The following is a 27,632-nucleotide window of genomic DNA, read 5'->3' on the forward strand; positions in this document are numbered from 1 at the left end:
ACTTGGGATTCTCAGATCTTTCCAGAAACTCTTAGATCTATGCTGTTTATTATACAGTAGCCACCGGCCATAGGTGGCTGGTAAGCATGCTAATGTGGTTAGTTTTTTTTTTTTAAGATTTATTTATTTATGTATACAAGAGCTGGGGTACAGGCCAGAGATGCGGGAGGGTAAGAGGATTCACCAGAGACAGAGTGGGGCACAGAACAGGCAGACTAACCAAAACACACTGCTTAGGGGAGCAGCGGGTGAGACCGGAGAGGTCTGCCGTGCCATGTGGGTTTTTCCCTGGCTGGCCGGGATCAAACTCATGCTGCAGAGGCTGCTGATTGCTTTGTAGTGTGGTGCTTAACCCCTTGTGCCACCAGGGAGACCCCTAATGTGGCTAGTTGGAGCTGAGATGTTTTGTATATATAAAACACACCTGAATTTTGATGACTTAGATAGGGGAAAGGATGCAAGTTATCTCATTAGTAATATCTGCATTGAATATACATTGAAATACATACAATATTGGGTAAAATAAAATATGCATTCAAATTAATTTCACTTCTTTCCTTTTACCTTTTGAAAGTGGCTGCCAGAACATTTAAAACTACATAGCTGGTGTCGGTGGTTTGCTTTTTTATTTCTTTTTTTTTTTTTTACTTTTATTTTTATTTATTTATTTTTTTTAATAATAAATTTTATTTTTATATTCCCCCATACAATTGCAAATGCCCCATTCTGACCCCAATCCTTCCCCTCCCGCCCCCCACCCCCCAAAAAGTGTCTCTGGTTCATAGTTTTTTGTTGATTTTGATTTTCACTTTCTTATAGTTATTCATTTTCCTGGTCCCTTATTTAAGTTTTCTAGATTCCTGCTATGAGTGAGACCATCCGGTATTTTTCTTTTTCTTTTTGGCTTATTTCGCTGAGCATGATCCCTTCCAGCGCCATCCATGTTGCTGCAAATTGCATGTGTTTATCTTTTTTGAATGCTGAGTAATATTCCATGGAGTATATGTACCACATCTTCTTGATCCAGTCATCTATTTTTGGGCATTTGGGTTGTTTCCAAAGCTTAGCTATTGTAATAGTTTACAATCGCTTTTTTATTTCTATTGGCAATACTGTCTTTGACACTGGAAAAAATGTTCCCCCCTCCCCAAAAGGAGTTTCCTAACTCCATCCAAAGTGGCAGCTTTATCTCTGTAACCCATTCAGCTCAAGTCGAGAGCAGAGAAGAGAACAGAACCTAGAATGCTATCTGCTTGGGACACCATGGGGGTGTCAGGGAACCCCTGATCTTGGCAACTGGACTGTGGGGCAGGGTGGTGACTCTCTGCTTCTTTCCCCTAAGGCCAACCTCTAACCTAGTGTTGCCTTGCATTGAAGCTTCTCTCCTCAGACATGAAGAATCTCATCCTAGAACTCGAGAGCACGCAACCCCCGTGCGTGCAAGGATCACTTGGCTCCCCTGGACCTCCTGGCCCCCAGGTTGGTGCTTCCCACCAGACTCTCTTCTGCTGAATTCTGCCCAGAGCAGTGAAGCCCACTGGGCAGCGTCTCGTGGGGTCTTCCATTTAACATGAAACGGGTGCTTTTCCATCTCCAGCTCCCATCCAGCTCCAAAGCCAAAGCCTGAACTCTGGCTGTCCTATCTTGACTTCCTCCTCTCGGCAGTGCTGTATAGGATTTGGGGGGCGGTGACTAAATGAGGTGCTGCATAGATGGGTCTGGTTTATTATTATAGTTACTCTACATGTGACCACTGGCCCCACCGGTAGACCTAGGGGTGTCTGCATTCAGAGGAACCTGTTACTCTGAGCCCATTTGGCCCCCAGATATTGCTACCAAGTGGCCCCCACCCTTTCCCATCAAAGCTAAAGGGAAGACTAGGGAAGGCAGAATGCCTCAGAAAGGATTTTCTATGCAAACCAGCATGTCTCACAGACTTCTGACTCCTCAGGGAGGAGTCTCACAGACTTCTGACTGCCCAGGGGAGAAGGGCCATCAAAGACAACATCAAAGAAGAGCTCCCCTTGGTCCAGAGGCACTGGGCCTGCTGGGGGAGGGAATGAGGGTATTAGGACTCCCCGGTTCCCAGGTGCCTTACGGATTATGACACCCCTCCTGGTGGTCCCTCCTGTGGCTTCCACCATGGGGAGACTAAGAGATACTCTTTACTCTGGTTCCAAAGCCCCCCAGGAGGGGATCCTGGCCTATACCTCCTATGTTATCTCATACTCCCAACATTGCCCATTCCACTCAGCCACAGTGCATTTCTTGGGTCCTCAAACTTCTTAAATCCTCAGGCCCTTTGCGCTATGTTTCCACCTGTTTGGAATATTCTTCCCTCTGATTTTCACCATGGCCAGCTCCTTTGTCACTTAGCACACAGCTTACCTCCTTAGACATGCTTCCCCACCCACTCTGCACCCGGTGCAGGGACCTGTTTTAACTTACTGCATCATTTTCTTGTCTCATTACAGTTTTCTTACATGTTTTTTTGTTCCTGGTCTCTTCCTCCCCACTCCTGCCCCCTCCAAAATATAGACTTTCTTGAGAGGTTGGCAAACTATGGCCCATGGGTCAGATCTGGTGGCAGCTTGTTTTGTTATCTCTGGCTTATTTCTGCTTTGCAAAGGCAGATACGACAGTTGTATTAAAGCTGCCTTATTGCAGGTGTAGCTGAAGATATGTACTAGCTGGTTCTTTACAGGAAAAGTCTACCACCCCCTGGTCTGTGCCTAGTCTGCTCCCTTGCAAGTTGTAATAGGTTCTCACAAATATCTGTTGAATGCATTAAACAACAACAACACCCAGGATTTGAACCCAGTGTGGGCCAGAGCTGCCACGGAGGGGCTGCAAGGTCTGCAGAGGTCCAAGGTGGGCACCACCTCTTGGGTGGGTTTCTATCCTCCCCCAGTCTATACCAACAACTCTCAGGACCTATGAGACCCCACAGAGCCTGGAAGAGAAAGGGGGAGGTTCTCTGCTGACCTTGGGCAGCCCTCAGTTTGAGAAGCGCTGAACTAGTGCATAAGACCTGTTCAGATCGTTCTAGCGCATTTCAAGAAGTAGAAAAAACTGAGGCTGGGAATAAGAACAGAACAAAACTCCATCACCCCTGCCCACGACCGAAGAACTAGGCAAATGTGGTGGTTCCCTAACTGATCTCACATTAGAATTATCTGAGAACTTCGAAAATCCCCCATCTCCCCAAAATTGTCATTCAGTAATTGGTCTGGGGTGTGGCTTGGCCTTGGGGACTTTTAAATGACTTATCTTACGTGCACATACGTCCAGGAACTGGCTGAAGGGGCTGTTTGTCATGTAGCCAAGTCTCGTAGTTCAGACAGGCTTTGTGTCAACCTGTTCATCTGCAGATCTTGGGGGTGAAGTACTGGCCAGGGGGGATTTGATGGGTTTTCCCTCTGCTATTCTGGGGAATTTGGAAAATAGTCAGCCCTCTGAGCTAGTCACAGACACACGGGCAGAAGGCAGCTGCCTCCTGTGAGATGTACCCAGCTTCAGTGCAGCAAGCGCTGTGACCCCTGAGCTGGTTGGCCCCATGCCTATGGGTGGGCCTGGGACAAAAAAATGCAGTTTGCTCCCCCACATTCTTAAAAAAAAACTTGTATTGAGGTAACCTTGATTTATAAAATGTCAGGTTTCGGGGGTTCCGTATTATAATTCACCGTATACACCACATCGTGATCCCACCCCAAGTCTAATTTTCCATCATCACCACAAATGACCCCCTTTGCCCATTTTTGCCACCTAACCCTCCTCCCCCCAGGTTTATAGAAAGATCTAGAAAGACCTGACAGGTGGCAGGGGGAAGCATCTTGTTTTCAGCAAACAGCGTTTCTTCAAGACTTGTTGCTCTTTCCAAGCACCGGAGATGTTTTAGCAAACCCAAGGGTCCCAGGGAGAAAATTAAAATCACAGAGAAGATGTACAAGCATTGCAACTGTGGCGCCACTGGAAACCCAGCTCAGAGGAAGCTAGCAGACGGGGAGTGGAGACTAGCCGGCATGAAAGAGCCCCTTGTGCAGTGCCTGAGTCAGCATGGAGACCCCCTCCCCGTCCCGCCTCCCTTGCCTCTATCATGCCTTGACTTGATGTATCCTTTCTTCACTTCTTATCTCCATTATGTAGGGTCCACCAGGGCTTCCCGGCAGGACAGGACCAAAGGGAGAAAAGGTATGATCCCCTACTTTCTTTGTTCTACCTCTCCTTGGTAATCCCAGTCTGTTTTCTGGGGTGCAGCTGACAGTTTTCTGGTTGAGGTTTCAGAGCCTTGGCATGTGTGGATGAGTCCAGGGTGACCGGACTGCCCTGCAGGCGTGGGATCCAAGGGTGCCTGTCTGCCTGGCCCCCTGGCAGGGCTGGGTGCTGTCAGCTGCCAAGCAGCCATGCCACAGGCTCATAACCAGTTCGCAGCCTGCTCAGCCTTCTGCTTCCAGAACTTCTCTTCCAAAGCAGCCTCTGCTTACAACGTGTCTTCTCCATCCACAGGGGGAGCTTGGCCGACCCGGGAGGAAGGTATGGTCCACGCTGCTCGGTCAGCATTACACGGGCAGCTTTGATGCACATGCGTGTGAGTGTGCGTGCACCCCTAGGGTGGGGGAACCACACTGGTGGGCAGCGATGGCCCTGCCCTCCTGAGGATGATGGTGGCAATCCCGCTCTATCCCCTTGACCCTTTCAGCCAGGAACTGGAACCCGCTAGTGCCAGGCATTCGGACTCCTGCCAGAGGCTGCAAGCCTGGTTCAATTTCCCCCAGCCTCAGACCATCTCTTTTTGCCACCCAGCAGAGAAGCCCTTTTAAGGCCCAACCAGTAGCACAAAATGACTCACAGTCAATCTGATTAAACTGGTATCAAGTGCCAGGACAGACCGAAACAAATGGCATTTGCTTTCTGGTCCAGCCGAAATAAACGAGGGTTACTTAAGGTCATGGGGATGCTGAGTGAACCAAACACGTGTTATTAAGACTCTCATTGAGTCAGGATGGAGTAAACCAGCAGCCTCATGTGGTGGACGGTTGCACCGACTGACAGGAACTGAAATTGTAGGTCTTGCTGATAGAAGGGGGTGCATGACTCAGGCCAAGAAAAATGCTTGTGTTTAAAAACACAACGACTCTTTTCTGGTTGAGCGTTTCATTCAAATTTTTTCTCTGCCAACAAGAACCTCTGACAGGTCTGCTAGGCAAAATTTCAATGCTTAGGGCACAAATGACAAGTAGGGTGCTGGGTGGAAAGGATTTGGGGGTGCTCACCAGCACAGGACTAGCAAGGGACATAACTCATGACCGGTGTCCACCAGGGTGTGGGAGCATAGTCGTTGCAGCTGGGTGACAGCAAACATTTTTTGTTTCGCTACCATGGGTGTGAGATAGAGAAACCAGTACATGGGCCCTCATTTGTGATCTCTGTTTTAGGGGCTGGGCCATCCACATTTCTAGCTAGGAAAACCGTGGGTACAAGGCACACAGGTCAAGATAGCCCCCAAGTCCCTGGTCCCACTCTCTTTTGCAGGACTTGCTTTTCTATGGCCCCTGACTTAGGCTGGGCCCCCTAGAAGCAGAGACTGGTGCCCTGTGCCAGTGTTTGATAAGGGAGCACACTTTAGAGGAGCTGAGGTGGGGGCGGGGGGATGCCCGCAGGGCAGGGGTTGAAGCCCAGGGTCGGCAAGGTATCAGTTAACATTTGTTCAACCTCACTTTCGGGGGAGATCTGGAGTGTTACTACACCACAAAGTTTGAGGGCAGAGAGCTAGCCTGTGGCTGCAGGCAGAGGAGGAACATAAAATGCCACGCAGCTCCAACTGCCCAATGTGGGCAGATCCACAATTGCAGGTTGCCAGGCAGGGTTGTGGCAACAGGGAGGGTAGCAACTGGGGAGTGGGCACACTGAGCTGGTAAAAGAGATCTGGAGGGCATCCCAACAGCATCCGCCATGCCTTCCTGTCCCATCACACTCCACACCTCATCCCTGGGGAAAAGCCTATTGGAATGCAGAGGACATTTAGGTGGGTAGGTGGGTGTGTTGTAGAGCAACGAGGGGATAAATGTCAAAAAACCAACTTTAGAAACCCTTCCTCCCACCTTCTGTACTTGGGTAGAATAAGACTTCGTGTGCCTACAGTGAGGTTTTGACTTGTCCCTAAATGACCCGACTTCCTAGCCTGTCAGTCTCTGAAGGATCAGGATAAGGGTCTTGGGGCAGCCCTAGAGACCCCAAACTCCCCTCCTGCCCCAAGACCAGTCTTATTTCCCTGAAGGAAAGAAGCCCAGTTGTCCTGACTTTTGTTCTTCATCTTTGAAGGGTAGACCTGGCCCCCCAGGTGTTCCTGGCATGCCTGGGCCTATTGGCTCACCTGGCCCTGAAGGACCCAGGGTAAGTTGGCAGACTCTTGGGGCTTGTGGGTTATCAGGATGTGAGGGGAGAAAGTGGTGGCTCCCTGGCGCCCCGCACCTAGTAAAATGTGCTTCCACAAGAAAGAGAGGAAGAAGAGACATGAGGATGGCCCAGGGATCCCCAAACAATTCCTCCTTCACCTGCAGTGCCAGACCTGGTCAGTTCAACAGTTCTGCTCCATCGGAGCAGAAAGGGGACTGTTCCCCACTTTCACGACGTCCTGTTTTTCGTTTGTCCTGAGAGTTAGCAAGCAGTTCTGTGGCTTTCCTGAGATGACCCCAGAGGGTCTTGTGTCTGGAAAGCTGTGGGCCAGTCAGTCTGATGGGGCAGAGAATGGAGGGTTGAGGGGGTGGATGTTAGAAGCTGGCATGATTGAAATCCTGCATTCTGAGAGGGATCAGAAATGCTGATGAAATCCCCTTTCTCACACAGGTTCTGACAGCTAACATCCACACCCATGCCTTTGTTTACATTCTTCTCCTTGTCAGCCACAGACTTGGGTGCAGGGTGTGGCTGGAAATTTTACTTGCAAATGTAAATGCAGGAGTGGGCAGGTAAATGTCACTATCAGCTCTGGGTCATTTACAGACTATTTTCAAATGGGAATGGGAGGCTGTATTGCTCCTCCTCTTTGAAAAAGTCCTAAGATTCTTTCTTTTAAAAATCACCCTTAAGAGCTCAGCTGTCCAATATGGCAGCCACGAGCCATGTGGCCATTGAGGTCTTGAGATGCATATAGTGTAACTGAGGAACATCAAGTGTGAATTTACAAATCTTGACTCACTTCAGTTATTTGGAAAATTTTCAGCATGTTTAGAGCAACCTGAGTGCTCTAGTGCTCTAGTGAAATCTAGTAAGAATCAAATATTTTGGATAAAAAATGAGCACTTGAATTGAGATGTTAGCTAAATATAAAAATATACAACACATTTCAAATACTTATTATGAAAACCAGTGTAAACTATTTCATTAGTAATTTTTATGTTGATTATATGTTGAAATGATGTAAGATTGATTTGTTAAAATTAATTTCACTTGTTTCGTTTTACTTTTTTTAAATTTATTTTATTTATTTATGCATACAGGAACTGGGGTGTAGGCCAGAGGTGCTGTTCCTGTACAATATCTAGTTAGCATTTAATTTGGAAGTCTGCTCTGCCCTGGACAATTTCATATTATAGTTAATCTCAGATACCACAATGAAGTATGAAGCATGGAGCCCTGTTAAGCAAGGCAGCGTTTGGAGACCTCAGTTCACAAACCAGCCCAGTTTCACCCCAATCTTGCCCATAACCCTCCTGGCTCCATTTCCCCAGGGGATGTCACTCTAAGTCTTTTTTTTTTTTTTTTTTTTTTCTTCTAATGCAGGGTGAAAAAGGTGACCTGGGTATCATGGGCTTGCCAGGGTCAAGAGGACCAATGGGCTTCAAGGTCAGTGTGGTGGGCCAGATGGGTGTCCCCAGGTCTTCTCACTAAGAATCTGGAGTTCTGCAGCTCATGAAGATGGGGGCTGGGTGGGGTTGCCATCCTGGGCTGGGGAATGGCACAGATATTTGATATCCCTGGCAGAATGCTTGCCTTTACCAGGCCATGGGGAACTTCATGCCCTGGGACAGAGGGCCATAGGGATGCCATTCCTTCTGTTTTCCTGGGCAGTGAAAGTTAACCCTCTATCCTCTGGAACCAAAACTTATGGAAACCTTTGTTGCCAAAGGTCAGGGGAGGGGGTAAGAAAAGCAATGCTCTTTTTAGGCCGGGTATAAACACAGTACTCAGGGACGCCTTTGTGTTTACTGCTGCAACTCCACTAAAGCTTGCAGCCCGGTGGGGTCACCCTTGGCCACCACAGCCAGGATTCCTTCTGCTTGTGCCCTAAACTTTAAGGGCCGGGCTGATTGCAAATGCACCTTCTGCTTTCTTTTAGGGCTACCCTGGATCCAGAGGGGAAAAGGTTAGTGCTTGTCTCTGATGGCTCCCAGAGCCTGCTATGGGAGTCAGCTCTGTGGTGAACAATGGACAGACCCAGGTCTGTCATTAGTCAGCGACCACAGTGACCATCCCTAGACCCTCCCCTGTCCTTTGTCAGTGGGCACAGAGGGAGGACAGGGGCCTCTAGAGGCAGGACAAGCGGCTGGGGAGGAGTAGAGGCCCCTTACATGGAGCAGCTGAGCCGGAGGACAGAGGGCGGCTGCTGAGAGGTGCAGGAGGCAGATGCCGACTGCATCTTTACACCAAACTCCACTGCACAAGCTCCGCCTCTATCAATAGCAGCAAAACAAAACAAAAAACCTACATGGGGCCTGGGGACATTTCCTCTAAGACGAGAGAGGATCTGAAACTCACAATTTTCTGCAAGTTGTCCTTTATTAATGCAAGAGCTCTTTGGGGTCCAAATATAAAGCGAACCACAAAGCATTTCTTCCTGGGCATACCAGGAAGCCTTCCTAAGCGCAGTGCCTATTTCTGAACCTGGAAAATGAGGGTGTTGGTTTGGGACACTTTAAGTCTGAAATAGTTTTGACCTGCTGCTGGTGGTTGGTCTTAATTCGCTGCCTCTTTCTTGTGGTTTTCTCCTAGGGATCCAGAGGTGAAAGGGGTGACTTGGGGCCCAAAGGAGCAAAGGTAATGGCCATTCCATAGCAATGGCAAACTAGAAGGGGAGTGGCGACCCCCACCCACGCCCCAGTGGTCTGGCTGAGTGACAGGGCGCCCACTGCGTGGAAGGTGACTGGCGCCCTTCCCGGCTGGCATTCTGGAGGCGGTCACTGTGTCTGTTGCTCTCTCCACAGGGCTTTCCTGGAGTTCCTGGCATGTTGGGGCAGAAAGTGAGTACCAAGAAGGCGTCAGAGTGGCCCCAGTAAGAAGTCAGCCCCTCCAAACAGAACAAAATGAGCCTCTTTGACCCTGAGGACTAGGGTCCCCAGTCACGGCAGGTTCTAGTTTAGAAAGGGAGCAAGTTGCCATAAACATTGGGAGGGTGGCAGGATGGTCTGAGGCAAAGGACACCCCAGTTGGGGTGACAGCAAACATTCTGTATTTTGCAAGTTATGTTTTTAATTTAAATAGTTAAATGTTTAGAGGGTTTTATGGCTTCCTTGCCTGCAACAGGACTTCATTAAAAAAGGATTTAAATCCATTGATTTCAAGAAACAGTATTTAATCAATGGCATAGATATGACACAAATTGTGAGGGTGGCTATTGAGAGACAGATTCTGGGAAACTTTTCCTCAGGGTTAGGGCTAGAAGAAGGAGGATAGACGGGGTGGGGAAAAGGGGGTGTTTTTTGTGTCAGAGAATAAAGAGAAAGAGCACATGAAGGGCTGCTTAGCACAGATCCTAACCTCCTGACGGTGGTTACTTGTGCTCACAGGAATCATCCTGGGAAGTTATTTTAACCTCAGCCTCACAGCCTTTAAACAAGCAAATGGGATGCCTTCTCAGAATTCTAAATTTTCTATTTCAAATTCACCTTTATGTTTGGAACTGGAATAAACACTTTTTATCTGACCTTCCGCAGTCCGCAGAACATATTTATAATGTTTTAACCATAATTTTAACCATCTGACATGAATTATTATAATACATCCCTGCCTTAAGCTGCCAAAAACTCTGTTCCTATTCCCCTAGGTGGTATGTTGGATTGAAAAATGAAGAGACTCATTATACAAGCAAATTAAAGGAAACATTCAAAAGAGGAAAATTTTGGTTTTAAAATATTTAGGCTAGATTTTCATTCAGTGCAGCAGTGAACATCAAAGAATAATAAATTACTATAAAATTATGACAGCTTCCCTGGCCTCTGCCCCATTTATTAGACTTGCCATCTAGTGTCCTTCTTCCCTTTCATGACAGGCTGTCTTCAAACAGACATGATCTGATAACCATAATCAGATTTTAGGAGAGAAATTAGATCAAGGAATTACTGGCTGCTTCCAGTCGATGAAGAGAAGGGTCACACTTCTCTCTGACAAGCTCTTGAAGAAAAAAAAAACATGCTGTTCATGCTACTGTTTTCTCCCAGCCAAACCAGATGTCCTTGTGCCCCCTTTAAACAACCAAGGAAAATTGTGCAAGCGCCTCCATGGCTGTATAAAACCATCCTATACTCTCTCACTGCCCAGGGTGCTGAAAGACATAATTTGGAAAGAAGTACAGGTGTATGGACAATTCTAGAAGTTGGTAGCTTAGGCAGGGACAATTATTTGGTTGAGCTGACAGATAATTTCGGAGTCTTATGGTTGATCCCCAGTGAATGTTGGGGTTCCCTGGAATATTCCATGGGTCAGACCTCCTTAGACTATGTGAAAAGCCCTCTGGGTGTTTCTCATTCTCTCCAAGTGGCTGGGCCGGATCTTCATGCACACTAGCTACTGACTTAGGGCGTTTCTCCCAGTGGCTATCACTTAATGTATCTTGGTGGTTTGTGCTGAACTGTTGAGGGGTGAATGGTGACAGGAACCACACCTGAGGGTGCATGATCCAAAGAAAGAGCCAGTGGGCCCAGACTCCTCGAACACAAGGAAGGAGGAAAGAAACTGAAATGGAGAAATGAGTTTAGGAAAGGTTGGCCTTTAACTATGGAATTCTGCAGTTGGTTCAAAGAATTGAAAATCGGGTTTTCCAATGAGGAATGACATTGCTTTCCTTGTCTTTCATAAGAATTATGTTGTGTTCCAACATACTCTGCAACATCTCGCCCCACAAAGGGTTTTCGTCTAATTAAATGAAGTGTGCTGGATAGCAATCAATCTGATTTTTACTGACAAGTGGGAGAAATATAGAACTCCAAGAAAAGGTCCTAAATGAGCAGAAACATCCTCAAAATGAAAATTGTCAAAATCATGTCCAGTTATTAAAAAACCTGTAGAATTGAATTTGTGCTAAAAACAAGAGAAAACACAACATAACATTTCAACTAAAAGAGAAAACGTTTTTTCCAGACCAGTTGTGCTACAGCACATATGTGAGGGAGGTAGCTGAGTCTCCTGCTTTGGCCATTCTGCACGGTGACCTGGGCCACTCAAATACATGACGCCCAGCAACTTGTCTCTCTTAGATCATACAGCACCCACCAGGGTAACTTTCTCCTTTTCTTCCTCTTCCTAGAAAAGCCAATATCTTTTCACATAACCCCATCACCCACCCAATCTCCCAGAGTTGCCCACTCAGAATCTTTGGAATGGTCAAGGCCATCACCCTTGGGGCCCATGATCCTATAGCCCTCTGGAGTTGGGCCTGCTCCACACACCCTAATTCCTCTCTTGTCTCTCTTCTTTCCAGGGTGAAATGGGTCCAAAGGGTGAGCCTGGGATAGCAGGTCACCGCGGACCCACAGGAAGACCAGGAAAACGAGGCAAGCAGGTGAGGATCCCCGGATGACCACCTTCCTGTAGTTAGGCCCTCACGACCTTGGGGGTGGGGCTGTGGAGGGGTAAGGGGTGGGGTCACTCAGTGTCCTCTGTCTGGTGGAAGAAGCAGCATCATTTCCAGGAGCCCCCAACTCCTCCAGGTGAACCATAGTTTAAGTTGCATCACATAGAATGCCCCATGCAAGCTGAATGGAGGCAAGAATGGATTGAGTCCTAAGAACGGGTCTGGCTTAATCAAAGAAACTGGGAGCAACAACCAGGTTTTCTGGGTAAACAACCTGTTTTTGCCCCTCCTCACCCCATGGTAGTTTTGAAGAAAAGCCCAGCTATTTCCCTACTATTGAAGGGTTATCTGAGTCCCAGCAATAGGGTGGACTTTTCCCCCCTCAAATCCCCAAGTTGTAAGTGCACCTCTTCACAATATGGGCGCTCTTAACGATATAGCTCTGACTGCCCTGGTCAGCAGGCTCTTGTGTCACACCAGGCCACGTAACGTGGGACGGGGAGAGAAGTAAGGAAGGGAACCCGCCGTAGCTGACTTTGCAGCTGAGCTGAGTAGCTCAGGGGGCTCCTCCTTTTCCTCTCTTGGACAGGCTGAGAGATGTGCCCTTTTATTTTTTTGGTTATGAGTTTATTGGCATTTGCCTTCCTTTCCAACTGTCAGCGTAGTAGACATCATCTCGGAAAACTTGGAAAAGTCTCAAAAGTAGGCGTGAAATCTAAAGACCTAGGCCCTGGGTATAAACCATGTTACCACTTGGATGTATCTTCTCCCCATGTTATTTCTTTTGTGAACTTTTTAGGCTGTCTGGGTGTTGTTTTCTTTTTTAACCCAGTATGTCCTTATTGTATCAGATATTTTTAACTAAAACCAAAACATACACATTTTTGCTTGTTACCGCAGATTTTCATGAAGCATTTGTAAACATCCTTTAAAATGTCTGCACCCTAGTAACCAATGAGTCAGCAATATATTGCTTGAGCCAGAGTGGCCTGAGTTACATTTAACACAGAGAGGTGAATACCTCTCCATGGGCACAAATTTTTCATTATTTTATTTTTTTCTTCCCTTGGGCTAGATTGTGTTGTTTTTTAAAAAATATTTTATTTGGGGCCTCCCCTGGTGGCGCAGCTGTTGCACGCTGGGCTGCGGGGCTGCCTGCAGCCTCTGCAGCGCAGGTTGGCTCCCCTGCCGCCGGCGAGGGTCCCACCAAAAAAAAAAAATAAAAAAAAAAAAATAAATTTTATTTGTATATATTTTACATCATTGTTCATTTTTAAACAATGTTTGCTTTCTTTTCTTAGGTGTAGGCCCCATAGAATTTCCACCACCATAAATTGTGGTTTTTAAGCTTTAGCTGATGTCGGAATCACCTGGGGTGGGGTGTGGGGACTGATTAAAAACAGGTTTCCTGCCCCAGTGCAGTGTTTGTGGTTCTAAGTTGGCCCCCCTGTCCCAGTACCTGAGCTTGACTTCTGGGCACCTGCTATAGCTGACCTGGCAGGGGACTTCCATGGGATTCTGGGGCGAAGCCAGAGGTTCAGTGGTGGTAACACAGGAAGCCAACTCCAGTTTTATCATGTGAACTTAGGAATGATGCAAGTGCCAAGCTGGGTAATTCAGGTTCCACAATAGCTTTTAAAGTCACCATATTCCAATTCAACTGTGAGAGTTTTATAGTGTTTTACAGTGAGCATGCCCGTGGGTGCTCAACAATTCCTAAAATAGAGGCTCCGAAAAAGAACAAAGGGAAAAAAAATTTAAACAAATCACTCTCTCCCCAACTGCTGATTATCTAAATTTCTTGTGCTAGAAGATTCTAGAAGCCTGTTGGCCTCTGTCTTCCAGTTTTTTTTTTTGTTTTTTTTTTTGTGGGCAGTGTTTATCTTTTCCTAGTCAGGATAGAAGTCAAGAATTCCTTGATATCTTTTGAGAATGGTTCAGTTGAAGTAATCTTAACAACCACCCTAGAACCTTGTCTGGGGTTTCAGAGATGTTAGGGAAATAAGTTCAACCTTTCCATGAGATGTCATGAACAGCCTGAGTATGTGCCAAAGCCCAGTGCCTTTCTGTGCTTGAGTTGTTAGCCTGGGGGAACCTGTCATGGTCTTGTATTCAGTCCCATTTTGGACTGATTGATTGATTGGAGCAACATATAATTGACATAAACATTCTGGTTGTCGCGGTGTACAACACAACAATTCACTATTTTCTACACGCTATGAAATGATCATCACAATTGGTCAGGTTAACATCTGTCCCCACACATGATTACAAAATTTTTTTTGTTGTTGTGATAAGAACTTTTAAGATCTACTCTATTAGCAATTTTTGAACATGCAACCGTGTTGTCAACTATAGTCATCATACCGTACGTTACAGTTCCGGGACTTATATATTTTATTACTGGAAGTTTGTACCTTTTGACCTCCTTCACCCATTTTGCCCACCTCCCATGGTCCTTTCTTTTTATCATAAATTAATTTCCTAGCATAGAGTCTTATAGATCAAGTGTTTGTTGAATCAGTGGTGCTAGGAGTTTCTGGAGGTTATTGTAAGTTGATCCAAGTCCTGGAATCAGAAATCCAGAGGGACCTCAGGAGATTAGAATTTCAGAGCCAGAAGGATCCAATTCCCTCCATGTAGTCCCAAGGAAAATTAGGACCAGGGAAGTGGGCTGCCCTGTCATGACCCCTGCTAAACCAGCTTCCAAGCCAGGGTCAGAACTTAGAGGGTGGAGACCTGCTTTTCCCTGCACTACACCTTCTCTCATCACCTTCCTGCTTCAGGATGGCCAGGAAACTAGCTCTTGACGTGATTATAAAACCTTTAGTTAAGGAAGCAGAACAACTTCTTTGAGAGGGGTTGCCAAACGTTGTGGCCACAAAAGATCAAAGAATGCCTTTCCTGGAAAGCATTGCCCCAAGACTCCTGCTCATGGAGAGGTGGCTTGTTCCGAGCAGATGACTGGTAAACAGAAAGTTCCATTACTGCTGGTGTCAGGTCAAGGAGCATTTCCAGCTCCTTGGAGCTGTGGCACTTCCTGTGCTCATGGCCAGCTGTGATGGCTGTTAGAAAAACAAGCCTTAACAGTGGCTATATTAAGATGGTGTGACTTCCTTGACCATTCTGGGACCCATCTTGGTTACCTCATGGAAATGCTTCAGCTTGGGCAAAGGCTTAAGAACTCCCTCCATCAGGACAAAATTGGAAACAGATCTCACAGTTCCCATATTAAGTTTAAGAACTCATTGGGCATTGCCCAGGGACATGTTGACAAGACATCAGGTCACCATTGTGATTGGAAAGGAGTACCCGCCTGCCTACTTCCCAGGCCCAGGGAAGGTGGCATTTCATCAGGTGGGCACATCCACCAAAGCACACATGTAGAAAAGGGATCCAGGCTGGCGATGTCGGGCATTAATCACTGTCCTATTAGGCCCTGGGCAAGAGCAGACAGCTAGCAGAATGTTCCAGGGAAGAGCCTCCAAGTGTAAACCTGCCTTGGTTTCTAGGGTCATTCCTAAGGGCAGCCCTGAGGGAGAACTGTTCACTCTTGACCCTTCCAGAACAGGCAGCAAAAAGGACACACTGTTTTAAGAAATTTTCTAAACGTGTGAAATCCAAGTCAATTGCTGTGATAATCCACATGCTCCATTGAACCCTTGGTTCTGTGCAAAACAGCTTTTCATTCCTGAGATCTGTTAACCCCCTGACAAAGCTGCATAGGTATATATTGACTGTGCCCATTTTACAGATGAGAAAACGGAGGCCCAAGGAATGGCTTGAATTAGCAGGATCTCATGGCCGAAGTGAAAACCCAGATTTCTTGACTTACTGCCCAACAAAACTCCATCCCCTTGATGTTCTTAGCTTCTTTCTCCTCCCTCATTTGACCTGGGGAAGGGAGGTACACAAGACAGATTCTAGTCCCAGGGGGAGACTTGATGAAATGACCACACAAATAATTGTAGAGTTATGATCTGGGATAAAAGCCATGAATGAAAAGAATTTTGAGAGCCAATGACTGAGAGAACTGACTCAGTCTGGCAAGGTCAGGGGAGGCTTTGCTATGGAGACATTTGAGTTAAGAGCTGAAGAACGGGAGGGAGTTAACTAAGCAAAGGGGAGAGAAGTGGAGTTTAGGGTAGAGAGAAGAGTCTTGAGGAGAGAGATAAAAGGCATGCGCTCTTGAAGACCAAAAACACCAAAAAGCTGAAATGAGATTAGAAAGCCCAGTTGGACAGGGCTTTGAAGGCTGAAGTAAGGATCTAGGTCTTTATCCTGAGAAAAACAGGAAGCCACTGGGTAGAAAGAGCTCTTGGGATGAAATGGAAATGTTCCTGAGGTGCTGATAGAAAGCCTGAGTTCTAGGCCCAACTCTGCAGCCTCCCTGCTAGGTGACCAGAAACCCCTGCTCTTTGCTGAGGCTCTGCTCCTCATCTTCCCAGCAAGGGGAGTATGGGGGTTGGCTCCTTTCAGCTGTCACGTGCTGTGTTTCTAGGACAGAGCAAGAAGTAATGTCTGCAAACTTGCAAACATCACTATCTTGAATGTCACCTGCCCTGAGTATTCTAGGAAATTGCTAGTCAAGATCTCTGTCACTGCATCTTGTCCTGGGCTCTTGCTCCAAAGTGCAGGGTGGTCCCTGATTTAGAGAAAAGTGGGGAAGGAAGTTTGCTATGTCATGTTATCATACAGACTCTGCCTTTCTTTCTGCCAGGGACAGAAAGGAGATAGTGGAGTTATGGGCCCACCAGGCAAGCCTGGACCTTCTGGTCAACCTGGCAGACCAGGTCCTCCAGGTCCCCCTGGCACCCCATCAGCAGGTAAGAACCACACTGTTTCACTTGATCTAGAGAGTTCCACTCCTGGCTAGCCTCCCCAGAGAGGGCTAATGTGATGCCAGCAGCCTTGTGTTTTGAGTTAGAAACTGTCAGAGGCACTTCAATATATTTATAATTTTCCCATAATTTAGCTCATCCATTCAACTTTTTGCGCAAGAGAGATAAACACCCATTTGGCTTTGTTTGAGCATTTTTGGAGAACAAATAGGAAAAAGAAGAAAAATTACACTGGTAACACATCTATACTTTAAGTGAAAAAATAGCAGCAACTTTTTATCAGCTTACACTTTTTTTTTTTAAGATATATTTATTTATGCACACAAGAGCTGAGGTATAGGCCAGGGGAGTGAGAGGGTTCATCAGAGACAGAGTGGGGAGCAGAACAGGAAGATTGACTGCAATACACTGCTGAGGGGAGCACTGGGTGAGACAGGAGAGGTCTGCTATACCATGTGGGGGTCACCTCCCTGACTGGGGATCGAACTCATGCTTCTGTGGCTGCAGATAGCTTCATAATGCTGCATCTTAACCCCTTGTGCCACCAGGGAGGACCCAATCAAAACAATTTCTATTCCAATTTTTAAAAGAAAACAAAATCCATTAAAATTCTACAGTGTAATTTCTCCACTCTGCGTTTATGGGAATAGATTTGCCGCCACATCATAGGGTAATCAAGAAATGTCACATCTTATTAGATCCTTTAAACCAAATTAAAGCCAGCTCTGAGACTCCACCCTGTCAGGATGCCTGGAAAATTGAATCTCATGCATTGTTAGGATTCTCTTCACTCCGCCAACAGCCTCAGAAACATTGGGCAAAGATCTGGGGAGATTATGGCAGAAAAACATCAGGGAAGCTCCTTCAGTCTTTGATGCACCCCTGAAATATCTGCTGTTCAAGGCCGTGTGGTCTGTGTGGTGCTTGGTGGCCACCAGCCTGACCCCATGCTTGGGTAACAAATCATTTCCTAGCCTGGGGATCCTGGTCCCAATGGTTCAACTTCCCAATGAGTATCCCACCTTGTGAGATCTCATCTGCCTCCCAGGATCAGGGGGTCCCTCTCCTCTCCAATCTGGAGAAACCCCTTCTTGTCCATCCTCTGGCCCCTTCCTCCTCATTCTCCTTCTACACCTCCACCCCTCTTGGGAGCTTTGTCCTTTTCTGAGACCAGAAGGTGGAAAGGCAAGTTTGTCTTCAAATGATAGTTGTTCTTAGCAAAGGCAAACAAGGGCCTAAAGTCCCATTACCTCCTTGAAAACAGGAGAGGAAGAAACATTGTGAGAACAAACATCAGCGTTCTGCCCATGAGTGATCACGCCACTCCTATGTCTGTTTTGTTATAGGAACTAGATTTAAGATGCAACCTGATCTGCGTGTCCATGAGTTGATTAGATGATCTGGTTAGGGGTGCTTCCCACTGGGCCCTTAGTCTGGCAAGCAAAATGTTTCCTTGAGTCCCATGGGTCTGAGCTTCCAATCCAGAGACTGAGAACATGACCTGGAGCCTGGGTTTTGCCTTTGCAAGGGGCTCTGTTGGTGGCCCTTGGGGTCCTTAGGGGTTCACAAAATGGGAGCAGCTAGGAGGCACGGAGCCACGAATGCAGAGAGGTCCTTAGCCCACGAAGATTTGAATGCCCTCTCTGTGTGCATCTGTTTATAAAGGCCAGCCCTCATCTGACTTGAATCCATTTCTCTCCTAGGCCATGGGGTTGAGTGAGAGGGCAGGACCTGCAGATCTTCAGCAACTGATCAGGAACCCCCTCTCTTGTCTGGTGGATGTTACCCCATCCCTTTAGTGGGCGCAACACATTCGTATTTTCTTGCCTTGGTCTTTCAGATCCTTCTTACTCAGCCTACTATGCGTGCCTCCTTTCCCCCTCCACACCCTGGCTTCTGTCCTGCAGTAAACACCCCAATATCTGTTCAGCTAGAACATATTCTGTGGTTTCTCTGAGTCTGCATGGCCTGAAATGGCCCATCATCCTCTGGCTCACCCAGCAAAATCCTCTCCTTCCTCCCAAGCTGTCTTCAGTTAGGCCTCCCAGGGTCCCTAAGGGTTGGGGCTCCCTCCCAGCCCAGGCCGCATGTTGCCTTCTGTTACGGACCCTCCACTTCTTGCAGATGTGTTTCATCTCCTTCTAGATGGCAAGCCCTCACAGCAGGGGCTGTGGTAGAGTTAGTCCTGCATCCTGCAGGTCCCTGGCAGGCATGCTGGAAGGGCCTGGCCAACCCCCCCCCCCACCAAGGTGTGCACAAGTGGGCTGGAAGGGGCTGGCCCCCAGAGGTATGCACAGGTGGGCTGCATAGGCTCTGGCAGGTCCCCTGGGCTGTTGCAGGGCAGTCAGGGGCATGTGGGCCTCCTCTGACCCGTCTCCTCCCTGGCCTGCCTTGAGTCACTTCCTTTTTGATGAACGGGCTGAAGCCATTCAGAGTGAGTGGGCTGAAGAAAATGGGGCAATTATTTTGTTTTTTGGAAAGGTTTTTTGGGGGCTGAAGAGAAGAGTTTGAAAGAGACCTCTATGCCTGGGACTTTGGACAATCATCGAGAGTGGAACCCAAAGTAATACCTGAGACTACTTTTGAGAGTCTGATAAAAGCCCTAAACCCACTCTCGTGGGAAAAGCCTGTCTACTACACCCAAGATTCCGTGCGCTGCTTCCCAGAGTGCCAGTAACTCCAGCCCAATCCCGCCTGGGCTAGAGCCTTGGGTTCTGCGCAACTCAGCTTACTTCCCTGCTCTGCTCCTCTCCATGCCTCCCCTGACAGAGGAGAGCCTTGAGCCCCAGGGAAGTGACCTCCCCAAGGTCACAGAGCTGCTGACAGGTAGGTGGCCTTGCCTGGTTCAGAATCTGGTCTAGTCCAGGATGAGCCTGTGACTCCTGGTCCTGAAACTTGTCCTGATAGTGCAGCCTGGGAGTGGGGGGATAGTTCTGTGGTTCCTCTGCTTGCCAGGAAGGGGGGCAGGGGCAGCTGCTGGAGAGGCCAGGCCCCTAGGAAGCCTGAGATGGGGCAAGTTCTGGTTGCTGTGCCCTTCAGTATGGCCTGGCAGAAAACAGGCAGTGGTAACATATGCCCTCCGACAGCTGGGAGGAAACAGCAGGGAAACAGCAGGGCTGGCAGGAAGGAAGCAAGATCCCTGCCACGTCCTGTCAGGAGGCTGCCTGTGGTTCTGATGCCCAGCGCCTTGGGCCAGGAAGGTGCTGGGGACATAGAGTAGGCGGGAGCTTTTCACCACCCAAGTTCCAGAGAAAGAGGGGCTGGGGATGGGGGAGGGGAATAAAAGCAAAATGCTTTTAGGATGTAATTTGCAATAACCAAATTACAAATTTCACTGAATTCTTCCTGCTCCCAAACAGGGTCTAAGTGAATCAATGTGGCTGGGAATTGCCAGCTTCCTGTGAGTATCCATAGGCTTGGATGCTTCTCTTTTGAATGATGCAGTGTTAAATCAAACATGAATTCAGACCTCAGCCTTGCCATGAATAGGCTGGCTGATGAGACAGTCGCCTGGATCTCTCTGAGATCACAGAAACTGCTGGAAGAGTGCTCCAATGCCACTCTCATGTCTTTGATTAGAGCACTCCCCCCGCCTCATTTCCCGAGGTCTTAATTACCCAGAATATTCCTGGGCCGGTGGGGTCTGTCTCTCCAGCTCCCCCCTTTTTTTAAAAATTTATTCATTTATGCATACAAGAGCTGGGTTACAGGCCAGAGGTGCAGGGGGCGAGAGGATTCTCCAGAGACAGAGTGGGGAACAGAACAGGCAGAGCTACTGAAATACACTGCTGAGGGGAGCAGCAGGTGAGACAGGAGAGGTCTGCTGTGCCATGTGGGTCACCTCCCTGGCTGAGGAGCAAGCTCTTGCTGCAGAGGCTGCAGATAGCTTCATAGTGTTGTGCTTAACCCCTTGCACCACCATGGAGGCCCTTCTGCAGCCTGTCCTGAGACCAGAGGAGCATTAGACAGGAGCTCCTCCCATGGGGCCCTCCCCTGCGTGCATGCCAGCAGCTCTGTCCACCAGCCCAGGAAGGCTCGGTGGCTTCCAGCTGTGACGGCTTCCCTGGGGTCCTGCCCAGACCTGTCCCCTGGGGTCATATTATCTTCTGTCCTTCTGGACCCTGCAAGCGTCTACAGTTGCTGGCTATATCATGTTCTACAGCCTGGAGCCAGCCACCAGCTCGTCTCCAAACCCCTTTGTTTTTGCGGCTGGGGGTGTGGGGGGGTGTGGGGGTATGGGGGGGAGTGTCTATGTCTTTCCTTGTTCAGTCTCCCCCTCTCTTTCCACTGGATGGCTCTTGCTCTAGCCCTTTTCAGCGTGACTTTGAGCCTTTTCTGAAGAACCTTCCAATTCATCTGCGTCATTCATTCATTCATCCAGCCACTGGACCCCAGCTGTGCCCGTGCTATCTGTCAGCCCCAGAGAGTGAAGACAGACCCAGCCCTGCCCTCGTGGAGCTCGTGTTCCACTGGGAGAAAGGGACCATGATCAGATAATCTCACACTCAGAAATAAGTGTCCTGAAGAAAAGTCTAGAAGAAAAGGCACAGGGAGGGCCTCCCTGGTGGTGCAAGGGGTTAAGACACAACCTATGAAGCAATCTGCAGCTATTGCAGCACGAGTTCGATCCCCAGCCAGGGAGTTACCCACAAGGCGCAGCAGACCTCTCTTGACTCGCCCGCTGCTCCTGTCAGCAGTGTATTTCAGTTAATTCACCTGTTCTGCTCCCCACCCTGTCTCTGGTGAATCCTCTCACCCCCCACACCTCTGGCCTATACCCCAATGCTTGTATGCATAAATAAATAAATCTTTAAAAGAAAAGAAAAGACACAGAAACTATCCAATTACATCTGAACCCGAGAGAGGGTGGAGATACAGAAAGGCTTTCCTGTGGCGAGTGATTAGAAGGAACCTGGAGAGGGAGAGATGGAGTGTGAGGGGAGAACAATCTTGACAGGGGAGAGGGGGAGACTCCATTGGCTTAGTTGAGCTAAGGCTCTCAGTCTTGGTGCGCACTGAGCAGAACTTTTGAAAGTACAGAGGCCTGGGCTCCGTTCCTCTGCCTCTATAGGAATGGTCTGGAGCGTGATCTGGAGGAGTGGCGGTGGCGGCTGCACCCTGGCAGGTCTCAGGGCGCCAGGGGGTCCATTTCTTGCTCAGGTCTTTGCAGACACTCTTCTCAGTGGGGGAGAATCAACAGGCTGAGCATTTTCTAATGTTCCATTTTCTTCCAGAAGATATCAGAGAAACCCACACGTAGAAATCCCTTGGTAAAGATTCTCTATGTAAAAAGGACAAACTAAAATGATTAAAATACAATAAAAGTCATCAGCCAGCAATGCAGTCATCAGCAAGAAACTCCCTGATAACACTGGTCTCAACAGACAGGATTTTTTTCTCATGCAATGAGGAAGTGCAGGGATGGGTAGTGGCCAACTTTGTAACACAGTGATCTGTTGCTTCCTAGGACAACTTGTCATGGGGCCCAAAGGGGAGAGAGGATTTCCCGGGCCTCCAGGAAGATGTCTTTGTGGGAATCCCATGAATGTGAATAATAACCCTTCCCAGGGGGAATCCGTGTACGGGCCCAATTCCCCCAGAGTTCCCGTGGTAAGTCTCTTGCAGGTGAAATCGGGGGTCGTTATCATTCAGGACCTCTTACTTGATCCTCTTGGGGCTTGGTAAAATTTATTTCTCCGCATTATACTGGGTACACTCTCACTCTGGAAAATAGGGAGATATGGGGGGAATCAAAAGAAGAAAACCAAACTTTTCCATCGGACGTGGGTCCATTTGGGAGTTTTCTTTGTCTTCTTGAGGAGCAAATTTATATGGTTGAGCTGATAAATATGTTGTACTCCAGTTGACTCAGTAGGAATCCTGCCATGTTTCCACACTATAAATATCATTTTAATCTTTTAATTGTATTTATAAATACAAAGCAGATGGGTACCCTTGGTGCATGCAAGGGCAGCTCCAGCTACACGCCACCCCAATTCGACAATGATCAATTCATGGCTAATTTTGTTTCCTCTTCGTGCCTCTCACCAATGCCCACTTCCCTGGGGTTATTTGACATAAACCCTGGACATCAATTCATCATAAACATCATTTGAATGGCTATACAATCATTCATCCATTATGTGGTTGTGCTGGGCTTTATTTAGCCAGTGCCCTATTATTGGATATTTATGAGGTGCCCCAAGCTTTTCATTAGTGTAAATAACACTGTAATTAATCTTGGAGTGAGTCTGAGAATTCTGTTAAGTATCATCTCCAGGTGTTGAATTACTCTTAAGTAGATGACACCACCTTTTCATTGAAGTCTCAGGATAACTTTTAAATGATGGGTGGACTTCTTTTGCCCCCAAACCGGACACTAGGAACTAGATTTAGGAGGTGTAGATATCAAGACATTCCTGCCCACTTAAAGAGGAATGCCAGGGTGAGAAGCAAAGTCCCCTTCCCAAGGTCAACCAGCCCCAAGATAGAGACTCTCTTTCCTTCTCCAGCTTTCCCCCTGACCCCTGTAGAAGTGTTTTCTGGAATCCTCACCACTGTGTTGTCTGGCAGATTTTTGTGGTTAACAACCAGGAAGAGCTTGAGAGGCTGAACACTCAAAATGCCATTGCCTTTCGGCGAGACCAGAGATCTCTGTACTTCAAGGACAGCCTCGGCTGGCTCCCCATCCAGGTACACTCCCCCACCCCACACACACAGGAGAGGGACACATTTTTTTTTTTAAGATTTATTTTTATTTATTTATGCATACAAGAACTGAGGTGTAGGCCAGAGGTGTGGGGGGCGAGAGGATTCACCAGAGACAGAGTAGGGAGCAGAACAGGTGGAGTGACTGAAATACACTGCTGAGGGGAGCAGCAGGCGAGTCAGGAGAGGTCTGCTGAGCCATGTGGGTAGCTCCCTGGCTGGGGATCAAACTTGTGCTGCAGAGGCTGCAGATAGCTTCATAGTGCTCAGACTTAACCCCTTGTGCCACCGGGGAGGCCCAGGAGGGACACATTATTAAAGGGAGGGAAGGCCAGCAGTTTGGGGCCGAGATCTCTGCAAGCTGTTTCCATGGAAGGGCATCCTCCCTCACCCTGCTTCTGAGCAGCTCTCCACGTCCCGGCCACCATCCCGACTGGCCCGGCCTTCCTGCCAACGACAGAGCTCTGGGTGACAGCAAAGGGCGGAGTGCTTTCCCACCCAGGGAAGCCAAGGGCCAGACCTCTGTCTCCAGCGGCAACGACCCACACACCATCCCTGGTAACTGCTGTGTTTCTTTGCCCAGCTGACCCCTTTCTACCCCATGGACTACAACATAGATGGCCGCCTTGGCACCTGTGGGGACGGGGTCCTGCAGCCTGGGGAGGAGTGTGACGACGGGAATGATGATGCCGGTGACGACTGCATCAGTGAGTGGGCCCAGCCCAGGAGGGCCTGAGGCTTGGGCTGCCATCGGTGGAAGGCCGGGCCCTCCTGGACACTGTGGTGGTTCAGGACAGGTCCAGAATCACTCGGGGTGCATGTGGACTGCAGGGAGCTGGGCTCCCCACTTAGGTCAAATGTCAACTTTGTCACACCCAGCATGTCATGGGGATTGGTGTCAAGGGTCTTGTCCCAAAGTGAAGCCACTAGGTCTGATTCCTACTTCCTAGCAAAACGCACATTCTAAATGAAAAGAGGAAGGTGACGCAGGACTGAGGGGTCAGGCCAAATAGTGGAATGAGGGCCCACGTTTACCTTCTGGAGGCCTAGCAGCAAAGACTTTTTAAGGGTAGGGGGTTGGCCAGGGCTGCCTTCAGGCCTGTGGGGTGCTGGGGGGGTCTGCTTGCTTGTTTTTTTTTTTTTTTAATCAAGTGACAAGCAGGAGGTGAGGTTGAAAGCATGGGTTTTAGAATCAGAAAGGTCAGAGTTCAAATGCAAGTGCTGAGAGCCCCCAGCCAACTCTCAGCTCCAAGGGGAGGCACTAGAAGAGGGGGCCCTTGGAGGGCAGTTTATGGCTCCGAGTCCCACTTTCCTTATCTCAGAAATGGTACAACAGTCCTGCCCCATTGTGTCTTTAGGATTCTGTGAGCTAACCTACGTGTGGATTGTCTGTGGAGGCTCTGACAGTTCATTGTCCCTTCACTGAATCCATTCAGGACTTGTTTTTAGGCCCCTCCAGGAAGGAACCAGGCCTGGGCTGGGGACGTGTAGGTAGAAAGTGTGGTCTGTCACTAGAAGCTCCAGGGCAGGGTATGCCTGGGCAGGGGAGGGGACAAGAAGCTGCTGGTCCCCCGGGGTAGCTGTGCTTGCCCATTACAGTCCCCAGGAGGTGATCCCCAGGCTGCTGGCTTTGCTAGGTGTCCCTTCTGCTCCTGGTGCAGACATCGTCACACAGGAGACCACACGGCAGGAAGGAACTGTGAAATATGGCAGACCTCAGACTCCAAGAGCTTCCCCTCCTGTGAGAACAGAGGCCTCGCTGAAGACAATCTGGTTCCCCAGGGGCCCAAAGTTACCCTCCAGCATCACCCACCTGAAAGTTCATCATCTCCTGGACTTCCGCCCACAGGAACCCTCATGGTCCCATGAGGGGAAGGCAGAGTCCATGGCCCAGATTTAGGACTAGGACATTGAGGCTTAGAGAGGTCAACGGCCTGCCGTCCACCTCACATGTAACCAGCCTTGGGCTGGGCTGCAGCGCTGGGCTCCTTATTTCCTGCTGTGGGATGTGGGTCTGGGGAAGTCCCTGATGCTTCAGAAGCTTTGTGGACACGTGTGCTCAGATCTCTAAAGCCACACAGTGCTGACAGGCCCAGGCAAGCCTGTCCCGCACCTTTCTCAGAGCTGACTCCCTGTGTCCCCTCAGGCTGTCACCGGGCCTACTGTGGAGACGGCCACCGGCACAAGGGCGTGGAGGACTGTGACGGCTCCGACTTTGGCTCCCTGACGTGTGAGACCTATCTCCCTGGGTAGGGATAACCTCAGTGCCTCCCTGTCTTCCTTCAGTTATTTTGAGTGCCTTTATTTGTTCTTGGTACTTTCTACACATTGAGTTGTGTCGACAGATAACATAATACAGGGAACAGGCAATAAGCACATCAAACATCATCACCGCCTGTCCCCTGCCCCCAGCCGCCTGTGCGTCCACCAGCCACCGGAGGGGATAAGCAGGGTCTAGGCTGGGCTGTTGCCCCTGTGACTCCCACCCCTGATGGCTGCCAGGACCCCTCAGTTTTCTGGGTGTGGGAGGGGGTGGAGGGGTCAGGGGTCAGGGCATTTCAAAGAATGTAAGCATCTCTGTAATAGGAATTCTCTGGAACACCCCCCCAGCACTGGCAGGCCTGTGAGTGAAAAAGAGGTCACGCCACCATTCTTATCTAGTTCTCCGGGCTGTTGGCCTTTCCGAGAAAATCCCAGGAACTTAGGGTTCTGCTGTTAGTTCTTTCCGAGACTGCCCGGGGGGAGCTCATGTCTCTCAGAATGCGTGTGCTACTGTCTGGACGTCCACCTGGACATCTCCCTAGTCCTTGAAGGCCAGTAGCCAGTGAGGCACTGATTCCAGGCCGGAATGTGGCTTCCTAGGCTAAAAATGGCTCAAACCCTAACCTGGTTCCTCGCAAAACCAGTTGTACAGCATTGAGGGAAAAAGGAAAGGCCGGGCCTTCCCCCAGTCACATCCTGCTCCCCCTGGCTCCAGAGGGGATCACTGGCCCTTCACTCCTTCCAGGTCCTTCAGGAGTCAATCTTGTCAACCTTTGCTTCCAGCCCTGTTCCTCTGGAAGGCTGGGACCCAGGCCCTGGGCAAGACTAGGGACAAATACCAGGCCTGTCTCTCTAGTTCCAAAGTGGGGGTCTCCTCAACCTCCTACAGGCCTGTGGTCACCCCAGCAATCAGCCTGGTAGACTTGACCAGGCCCACATTGCTTCTGTCTGTCTGTTTGCACTGCCCCCACCTGAAATAAGGGCTGCAGAGAGGGGTGCAAGGTCTGAGCTGGTTGATGGCATGATGGAGACAATTGGGTATCGATAGTCAGACATGGAGTACAGAATTGAGTAGAGCCCAAGGCTTACCTGCTGGCTCACTGGGGTTGCTCTCATCCCTAGAAGCCTTGGGAGATGTTGTGAATATGGGTATAATGGCTAACCTTGTCTCAGGATTAGCCCTGGGGTTACAGAGGTGTGGACTTTATTCTCCAACATGGTAGCCCCCAGTCACCTGTGGCTCTTTAATTCAAATTAAATAAAATTTTAATTTTAATTCTTCAGGCACATTAGCTATGGGTTAAGAACTCAGGAGTTACATTTGGCTAGTGGCAGCCATACTGGATTTCACAAAAACAGGTTATTTGTCTTGTAAGGGACCTTCTAATGAAAAGTGCTGGAAATCCTTTAGGCCTGAGAAGGGGGTGATGCTCTAGTAGATGCCATGTTAAGAACACCACCTTCTTCTGCTAGAACCCCCAGTAGTCTCAAGGGAAAAAGTCCAGAGGTCTGAACACAACTCCCTCCACCCCAATCCCAAACAAGAATGCGGACAGCTTGCATAGCACCCTTGGCCCTGAGCAAGGTGACAGCAGTGCTGCTGTATGATGAGGTTTGACCAAAAATCACTGGAGGGCCCATCAGAAGAGAGTCCTCAGAGCTGTCCACCACCCCACATCTCCCTGACCCCCGGCTGCCATCTGCCTCCCTCAGGTCCTACGGAGACCTGCAGTGCACCCCGTACTGCTACATTGACTCCACACCCTGCCGCTACTTCACGTGAGGGCTCCCTGGAGGAGGTGGCTGCATCCTGCGAGACTGGCAGCAGCTTCTCCACTCTCATCACACTGACCTCGAGCCGTCCTGGTCCAGTTTCTACCACCTTCGTGGGACAAGAACAAGGACAGACTCCTGCTGCTAAGATGCACTTTGACCTCAGCCTGATCAGAAGAACTCAGGACCCTGCCTCCTGTTGCGGGCCCAGCTGGGAAATGTCCCCATCACCACCTTCTGGCTGGGGGGCACCGTCCGTG

At 48.9% G+C, this 27,632-nt stretch overlaps 1 protein-coding gene across 3 annotated transcripts in view; it reads left to right on the forward strand.

Moving 5' to 3' along the window:
• COLQ (collagen like tail subunit of asymmetric acetylcholinesterase) overlaps nucleotides 1–27,382 on the forward strand; it is a gene marked incomplete at both ends in the record, with an annotated part of 51,586 nt that extends 24,204 nt beyond the window's left edge. For 2 of the 3 annotated variants that reach the window (XM_084246869.1, XM_084246868.1), the window contains 15 exons: nucleotides 1,378–1,479; nucleotides 4,147–4,191; nucleotides 4,507–4,533; nucleotides 6,322–6,393; nucleotides 7,783–7,845; nucleotides 8,339–8,365; nucleotides 8,992–9,036; nucleotides 9,204–9,239; nucleotides 11,696–11,776; nucleotides 16,509–16,614; nucleotides 22,097–22,239; nucleotides 23,203–23,322; nucleotides 23,921–24,044; nucleotides 25,484–25,586; nucleotides 27,313–27,382. In XM_084246869.1, coding sequence (XP_084102995.1) covers nucleotides 1,378–1,479; nucleotides 4,147–4,191; nucleotides 4,507–4,533; nucleotides 6,322–6,393; nucleotides 7,783–7,845; nucleotides 8,339–8,365; nucleotides 8,992–9,036; nucleotides 9,204–9,239; nucleotides 11,696–11,776; nucleotides 16,509–16,614; nucleotides 22,097–22,239; nucleotides 23,203–23,322; nucleotides 23,921–24,044; nucleotides 25,484–25,586; nucleotides 27,313–27,382 — 1,164 coding nt within the window. The remainder of the gene's footprint in view (nucleotides 1–1,377; nucleotides 1,480–4,146; nucleotides 4,192–4,506; nucleotides 4,534–6,321; nucleotides 6,394–7,782; nucleotides 7,846–8,338; nucleotides 8,366–8,991; nucleotides 9,037–9,203; nucleotides 9,240–11,695; nucleotides 11,777–16,508; nucleotides 16,615–22,096; nucleotides 22,240–23,202; nucleotides 23,323–23,920; nucleotides 24,045–25,483; nucleotides 25,587–27,312) is intronic. The other variant, XM_084246870.1, reaches the window with a different exon arrangement.
• Nucleotides 27,383–27,632: the final 250 nt, after the last annotated feature.

Source organism: Talpa europaea (genome assembly GCF_964194135.1).
Source record: "Talpa europaea genome assembly, chromosome: 11".
Taxonomy (NCBI): domain Eukaryota; kingdom Metazoa; phylum Chordata; class Mammalia; order Eulipotyphla; family Talpidae; genus Talpa; species Talpa europaea.